This window comes from Rhamphochromis sp. 'chilingali' (genome assembly GCF_963969265.1).
Source record: "Rhamphochromis sp. 'chilingali' genome assembly, chromosome: 1".
Taxonomy (NCBI): domain Eukaryota; kingdom Metazoa; phylum Chordata; class Actinopteri; order Cichliformes; family Cichlidae; genus Rhamphochromis; species Rhamphochromis sp. 'chilingali'.
Genome location: NC_137929.1, coordinates 51,058,919 through 51,067,776, shown reverse-complemented (window position 1 = coordinate 51,067,776; position 8,858 = coordinate 51,058,919). Strand labels below are relative to the sequence as shown.

The 8,858-nt window shown below is 42.5% G+C and overlaps 1 protein-coding gene across 1 annotated transcript; it reads left to right on the top strand.

Annotated features, from left to right (window-relative positions):
- Positions 1-2,463: 2,463 nt before the first annotated feature.
- Positions 2,464-8,323, top strand: LOC308402240 (histone H1-like). The gene has a single exon (XM_080890928.1). It carries the CDS (start codon positions 3,108-3,110, stop codon positions 3,573-3,575), a length of 468 nt encoding a protein of 155 aa, XP_080747054.1. The 5' UTR covers positions 2,464-3,107; the 3' UTR covers positions 3,576-8,323.
- Positions 8,324-8,858: the final 535 nt, after the last annotated feature.

Here is an 8,858-nt window from a genome sequence, read left to right as displayed (position 1 = left end):
GTCAGGAGAGAGGTTATATCTGCTCTTACTGATTTATGGTATAGAAGGACACCTACTCTGTATCTGGTTAAGTATAAGAGCCTTTTGTTTAGATGGACCGCTAGACTCCTGGTGTTAGATTTGTATTGTTGATTGTCATTTATGCTTAGAAATATTTACTTATATATGCTTAGAGTTTTGTAATTAGTTGTAGATTGGTAGAGGTTTTGATCCTTGATAGTCTGCAAACTTTGTGTGTATTAGACAGCACTTTGGGAGCATGAGAGGTCATACCGTGTCTTATTATTTTATGGTAGGATTAACGTAGTTGCGTCTGTTCTAGTCTAAGTGCTCTTTGTTTAGATGAACTGCAGGACTTCCTCACCGTGTTATCTAGGATGAACCATCTAGGGTGAGGGGGAGGCTACCCTCTTCCTGACCAAGGATGTTTGACCCTTTGATCAGCAGTCCACACACACACACACACACACACACACACACACACACACACACACACACACACACACACACAGGCAAGGTACTCTTTGTTTGTATGTAGACGTCATATGTTAATGAACTTATGCATATTCATGTAACCTCAATAAAAGGACAGTGTATGGGAGAACGGACGAGACCAACTGGAGTCAAGCGGTTGTCCGGTTCTCTCCCGTGCACGAGTAACATGAAGAACTTTGCCTATTTGTGTCTTGCTTAGCAGTGTAATTATATTGTCTTAACGTTCCAGCGAATAGGTTTATGCTACAAACCTAACATTAATTGGTCCTTCGATGCCGGAGCCCTGGAATCGCATTCACCGAGGGGAGGAGAGGCACGCTGAAAGCCTGACGTCAGCCGGGAAGTTCCTGTGGATTCGCGGTCTGTCTTTTCTCCTCGATGAATGACGGTCGGCGGGATTCGGGCTGATATTACACTCTAAGCAACGCCAAGTAAGTTTAAAGAGGCCGACTCTATAACCGTGTCGTTGTGCAGTCTCCGCCACTGTGTGAGGCGTTGAGAAGAGGCCGACTCTATAACCGTGTCGTTGTGCAGTCTCCGCCACTGTGTGAGGCGTTGAGAAGAGGCCGACTCTATAACTGTGTCGTTGTGCAGTCTCCGCCACTGTGTGAGGCGTTGAGAAGTTCGCTACTTTGTGTAGCGATACCCGGGTTCCTTGCTACTTTGTGGAGCAAGAGGTTCCTCGCTACTTTGTGTGGCTAGAGGTGAGTTCTCCGCCGCTTTGTGGGGCGTTGAGAAGTTCCGCGGGGTCCAGATTGTGCTGGACGATAGGCCTATTTTGTGTTGTTTTTGTTGTCGTCGTCGTCGTTGTTGTTGTTGTTGTGTGAGTGTGTGCGGAGCAGAACATGTGGTCTGTGACACCGACTGTTGTTGTTATCATGGGTTTCTAAGCAACCAAGAGTGAGTCGGAGGGAGACAGACGTTTGTGCTGGACTTTGCTCCTGGCAGCACAAAGTATTTATGTAAAAAAGAGAGGGAGCGACGGCTCCACAGCTGCGCGGGTTCACGCGAGCGCGGTCACGCGGGTTTCACGCGGACCTGAGCCGTGCGGTTAATCGCAGGCTTAAAAATGGAAGAGATTAAAATGTTAGAAGTTTTCAGAAAACACACCAGCCTTGAAGAGCGTGTGGAGAAGGCCAGCCCACATCAGCAGCTATGCTCTGGTGGGTGGCTGTCCCCCCACCCCTTGCTGACACAAAATGTTAACTCTTCAGCCTGTGTGCCAGACCATAGACGTAATTGAGGTGGATAGTTGTTAAAAGTAATCTACATTACGCTTGTGGTTGCTTAAATTCAGTACAATGACATATGAGGTGAAGTGTTATAGATAAATATTTAAGCTAATGAAGTGCATAGAGGCACTTGACCTGTGTGGAAGACTGTCGTCTTATTATGAACCATTGTTGAGATATACAGCACACCTGTGAAAACAACTAATATGCTGAACCCTGTATGAAACATCTAAAAGTACGTGATGGAGAAGCTGAGTTGAATATGAAAGTGTAAGACTTTGCCACTGTGGGCAGAGCAACTACTGTGTGATGTTGCGTTGCAGTTTTTTTTTTTTCTTCTGAGCTGATGAGCAGGCTACACATTATCAGATCGAGAGCTGTCTGAGAACTACTCTAAGAGAGGGAAACAGCGCTATGATAACTGTGATAACTGGAGTGTGCAACGTTTCCATGAGCAGTTTTCCTGCATCTTGACTTGTGTGTAGAGTGTTCATAACATCAGCATCATGTTTTTGATTATTTGTTTGTTGGGTTGAAAAATAGTTAAATAAACTGGTGATCATATTTACGGATCACCATGGCACATATCATCAGCCATGTGATTTATTTTTGCAGATGACAAAGTGAGTGTGAATGTGTCTGACATCACAGTGTTTTTGTGCACTGTGCAAGAGTAATTGCCTTTGATTGTGAGTGACAGCGGTGATTTTGCAGGTCACCAGCTATTGTAAAAAAAAAAAAAAAAAAAAAAAAAAAAAAGTGAATAAGAGGGAGAATTTATATTGTAGGAAAAAATAATCATAGGAAAAAGGTTTTGTGTTGATCAACCAAAAAAAACAACTATAATTTCATTTTCTGCTTTTAAGAAAGGACTGTTCACAAAAACACAGAGCGAGAGAGAGAGAGAGATATGTGTTGATTAAGCAGTGATGATAATAATGAAATGTCTTAGTTTGTCACTTTCAGGTGAAAAGCAGACCTGAATCAATTTTCCACATGCAGCGGTCGGAAGAAAGTTATAGTTTAACATCATTGGAAACATGCAGGCCAAGTTTCTGGCTGACTTATTTACAGTGCCATGTGTTTCTCAACCTCACAAGCGAGCTCACTCCTCCCTGAAGATAAGGAATGCAGCTCCATGATAAAGAGACAGCAGCAAGTCCTGAGCACAAAAAGTCCCAGCAAAGCAGCAGCAATGTGGATAAACAGCAGCAGAAGAAAGCAAACCCATCTTCCTGTCTGATTGGATGAATTCCACGGAGGGGCGAGCAAGATGGCGGTGGCAGCATGTTGAAATGCTCAAAAAGGACTGAGTGACTCGGGCAAGCCACATGCAGCTAGCATGCTGGCTAGCGACATGAAAGAAATGGACCCTTCGTGATGCGTTCAACGTGCCAGCGCTGTGGTGGGAAAGGCTCCATCATAAACACGCCCTGCGCCGAGGTTCAGGCCAAGAAGAAGAAGACGATGACTTCCAAGCCCAAGAAGGTCGGCCTCAGCGTGGGCGAGCTGATTGTGAAAGCCGTGGCCGCTCTCAAGAAGGCTCTGGCTGCCGGAGGCTACGATGTGGACAAGAACAAGGCCCGTGTCAAGACCGCCATCAAGAGTCTGGTGGCGAAGGGCACTCTGGTGCAGACCAAGGGCACCGGGGCCTCCGGATCCTTCAAGATGAACAGGGTTACTGAGACCAAAGCTAAGACGCCCGCCGCGGCCAAAGCCAAGAAACCGGCAGCAGCTGCTAAGAAGTCGCCCAGGAAGGCAGCAGCAGCAGCACTTCAGCCACTAGCACGAAGTCAACCGCATCAGAGGACAATAGTGAGAGTGGCTGTGACTTCACTGTGCATGTGAAGAAAACGTTTGAGGAGAACTGAACAGTTGGAGTTTGACATTTGCCACCTGTGGAGTAAAATGGCAAGAAGAGACAGTGGGACACAGGACAAAGCTGAAGGAGAACTGCCGGCTGTTGGACTGTTGAAGTGGGAGAGGACAACAGAGTGAGAAGACTAGGTGAGAACACATAGGAATTATTTAATGTGGGAAATCAAAATTTGGGTTAGCAAACCTGGGGAAAAACAAAACTGACTGCTTAAGTTGGAAAATTGAGACGGAGTCTGAAACATTGCGAAAATAGAAACATATACAAAATCACACACACACAAGCAGAACATGCATTAACCCTACTAACAATTCCAAACACAAAATGACTCATGAAGACTCATAGCACATTAGTTAAGAAATGATTAAATAATAGCAGAGAAGTGTGTAGGAAAGGCAGCTTTAAGAACATGCTCTGCTGGAGATGCAGCTCCACAGACATGCATTAGACCTGCCTAATAACACAAACCCATGCAATGAAAATTAGCTTGTTATCTTTCATCAGTGTTAAAATAGTGTCAATTTAGCAGACACTTGTTATTAAATACTGAATTTATCTAATGCAAAAAATTGACTCTCCAGGTTGCAGGACAACAGTTTAACTTTTGTGGGAAAAAAGATCCTGGTTTGACCAACCAGTGATCAGACAATAAATTTAGTTGTTAAAATGGTAAATTGGGAGAAGCTTCCTGCTTGATTGAGGCAGCACATGTAATTTACTGTATGAGGGAAATTGTCTTTTGTGATACTATTTTGAACATGCTTTTCTGTCGTCCTGTCAACTTAGTGGGTTAATAGTTGATATGCAAATTAGTGATCGGTTTTAGATTAATGAAAGGTGACTGAATTCTAGCACGAGTGAATGAGATGTGTTGGAGTTGTTGTGTGTTGAGTGGAGACTCTAAAACACTGAGTTTCCTGCTTTGATGTGCGAGTGAATCCTGTATTTAGATACACAACTCTGAATACGTCAGAACAGACTGTTTTGTGAAGTGCATGACAGCATGTCACATGTTTTATGATGAAGGGAAAAGGAAAATTGAATAGAATAGATCTGTGGCCTAAATGAGTGAAGAGCACAGACCTGGTAATTAAACTCATAGCTAATAAGACATTAGGATTATGTTGTGTGTTGTGCAGCTGATGGTTGATTTGGAGTGAATCTAGCTGATGATTTTTCTTTTGTTGTGAAGTTGAGCCTGCCGATTAGTATGATGGTATGATGAACCATGCTAATGGTATGATTTACCTGAGATGAGGAGTTTGTGTCATGACTTAACAAGGCCTTTTTATTTTGATACTTTCACAGTGCACTGAAAGTTTTGTTTGATAATCTCTGTTTTTCATTTTTATCTTTTGAACAGGCACTGATTTTGTTTGTCTATTTTCTTTTCTTTAAGCAGATCTGAACGTCGGGAATTAAAAATGCTACACGTCGTCGAGAAAATTGTGCCAAGTGAGTTCTCCACATTTAAATGGACTCTGGAGAAAGCCACTTATTGGGACAATTATTAAATGACAGTCCCAGTCCAAAAGGATTCAGCGATGTAATCCAAACTAAAGTTCTTCTTTTTCTTTTTGAAATGACGTCATTTTGCTGAGAGTGGAAACTAAATGCGACGATAGGTTCCACTATCAGCAAAGAAAGAAAGAATGAATGCATGAATGAGTGAGTGAAAGGAAAACAAACTGACTGACTGGTAAAAGCTGACAAGACTTTACTGATGTAACACGACTGTGTGAAGTTGACCCCCGCCTGGCAGGGGTGCAGATGAGTCTGTGTGTGCTTCCCTTTACAGGAGCAGAAAGATGACAGCAACACTCGAGGTTGCATGATGATTTAACCTTTTAAATGCCATTTTCTGTGTCTGTGCATTTATCAGGTGTGTTATTCATAGGCTTGAGTTGCTCACAGAGATATCTGTGACAAAGTATGCATACGCCTGCGCAAGCGTTAATATTTGCATTTTCTTTTCTTACAGCATGCCAGTTCTTCATGTGAATTGATGATGCGATTTATACCAGGACAACTGGTTGATGTTTTTTCCTACTACAGGATTTCTGGGTTTATGTGTGAGGAAAACTGTGTTTACAGGTTATGAGTGGTGATGCTGTTGCATTGTGTTGATGGGAAAATGTGAATAACATGTGTGAAATTTCCTGTGTTGAGAACTGGTGTTACTTCTTTCCACAGCTAGGGTTGACTTTATGGTGTTTTTATGGCACCTCTGGAACCTGTTGACCTGTGTCTGACCTCTGTCTGACTACAGTCAATGTGTATTGCTAATGTTAGTTTCTTTGAGAATGCTGTGGAAGATTCAGCTGAAACGGACAAGTGACATGAGTAAAACAAATAAGAGATACAGTGTTTCTGGGGTAGTTTGATATGGGCTCATTAGCTGGCCACTTTTGAGCCCATAGTAATATATAAGTGGAGTGACTTTGCTTAAGAGCAGTCACCGATTACATTAATGTTGCCTGAGTACATGGGATGATCCATGTCTGAGGTGACTTATGAAAATAATTGTAGTTTGCTGATTTGAGAAAACCTGCACATGACACTTGTCTTGCTGATGTTGAATGCTTCTTGTCCTTATGATACAATTGTTTACAGGTATGGAGTTTGATTTTACTTCCAGATTTTGTTTTCCAGGCCATGATGGTGTGTATGCAGGCTCCTGGGAGAGCCAGGTGTTAAGCAAACTTAATATGCAAAGCACACTAACATTTTCATTGCAGGATTATAGGTCCAGGGTGGTGCTGCTCCAGGGGAGGAGATGCCCTGATGTTGCCTGGGATATGATCTAGCTAATCTTTTTCTTTAAGACTGGAATCCAGGTTTGATGAGTTGACTCATGGGTGTGTCCATGCGTCAAGAGGAGGGGTCCAAGGATTAACATTAAACAATGTTTTTATTATTGTTGCAGTGATTTGTGTGATTAGCCGTTTTATTTACAAATATTAAACCTATGCAAGTGGTGCACCCATGTTCAGATGAGGCTTTGATGGCCTATAAGTGAAGTTCACTGAACTAAAGAATGTGGTTTGATGATTGTTGACATACTCTCCAAATAGTTTGTCTTCCTAGCAAGGAAATACAGGTGCAGCAGTAATCTCCTGAGAAATCTTCAGAGGCCCAGTGAGAAGCGCATAGCTGACAGGACCAGGCAGTGGTTGAGGTCAAAGATCAAGCTGGTTGGGGCCCATCATGAAATCAGACCTTGGAGCCACAGCAAGGACCATGAAACTGCCTGCAAAATAGAGGAGAGGATCGTCCACAAGATGGGAGAGAGGCTTCAGGAGGATCAGAGATCATCTTCAGCACAGCAGACATCACACAGAGAGCTGTGCTACTAAGCTTCCAGGAAATCAAGAGGAGACTTCCCACAGCAAGATTTTAAATAAAATGAAAGATTCAATATTGACGCTGAGGAAGACTACTAAGGTGTACGACGTGCTCTGCCTTAAACCTTCAGCAGCGTTGGAACATGAAAACTCGTGGGATGAGGGGAGCGTGCCAAGCTCCATCGACAGCGCAGAAGGAGTTCGAGGATGACATCATGATTCTGTGAAAGCACAGGAACCAGAAGCTATGGTGGTGATGACAGCAGTTTCCTATGAACATCACCTAATGCTGTGCCACTATACTGTGCATACGATGACACTCTGAAGGCTGCTGGGATCATAACAGCAGTAAGACAAGAGAACCCTGCACCCTTTCCACAGAGGTGTTTCTCTGCAGAGCGTGGACAATGAAGGAGTCATAAATATCCCCCTCGCAGGATGAAGGCCTGAAGTGAGGTAATGGGAGGCCATAAAACTAGAGTGCTGAGAGGTCTGCAGCTCTGGAAATAGCTGAGAACCATGTTGACAAACAACAAAACTAACTGGTATGTTTGAATGTTTATTCTACATACATTTGGACTCTGGTCCTATGGACAACGATGGAAACAACTGGAAGAGACATTCATGACGCCCTGCAGAACTCAAACCACTCTGCAGAGAGACATGTGATGTGCACACCTGGAGGAAGCATTACCAAGCTGAGATGTTTTTGAAAATGTTACTTTTTTATTTTCACTATTAAATTAACAATTTCTTTGTTTGCTCGTAAGATGCAGTTTGCCATGAGATGAGCTCAATGAATGGGATAACTGCTAATACATTTGTTGAACTGTGTACCTTTTCAGTAATTTAGGGTGAATTGACATATGTTGAGTATAAAAATGTTTGCATTGAAACTGTCAGACATGAGGTATTCATACCTGGGAACTTTTCAGGCATAAAGGTCAAAAAGGGGGGAAATGTTAGATTTGTATTGTTGATTGTCATTTATGCTTAGAAATATTTACTTATATATGCTTAGAGTTTTGTAATTAGTTGTAGATTGGTAGAGGTTTTGATCCTTGATAGTCTGCAAACTTTGTGTGTATTAGACAGCACTTTGGGAGCATGAGAGGTCATACCGTGTCTTATTATTTTATGGTAGGATTAACGTAGTTGCGTCTGTTCTAGTCTAAGTGCTCTTTGTTTAGATGAACTGCAGGACTTCCTCACCGTGTTATCTAGGATGAACCATCTAGGGTGAGGGGGAGGCTACCCTCTTCCTGACCAAGGATGTTTGACCCTTTGATCAGCAGTCCACACACACACACACACACACACACACACACACACACACACACACACACACACACACACACACACACACACACAGGCAAGGTACTCTTTGTTTGTATGTAGACGTCATATGTTAATGAACTTATGCATATTCATGTAACCTCAATAAAAGGACAGTGTATGGGAGAACGGACGAGACCAACTGGAGTCAAGCGGTTGTCCGGTTCTCTCCCGTGCACGAGTAACATGAAGAACTTTGCCTATTTGTGTCTTGCTTAGCAGTGTAATTATATTGTCTTAACGTTCCAGCGAATAGGTTTATGCTACAAACCTAACATTAATCATGTTATAACCAACCATGTTACAATGATATTATAACGTACCATGTTATAACCAACCATGTTATAACCATTATATAACCTACCATGTTATAACCATGTTATAACCAACCATGTTATAACCATGTTATAACCAACCAAGTTATAACCATGTTATAACCATCCATGTTACAGCCATGTTATAACCATCCATGTTACAACCATGTTATAACCAACCATGTTATAACCATCCATGTTACAACCAACCATGTTACAACCATGTTATAACGTACCATGTTATAACCATGTTATAACCAAC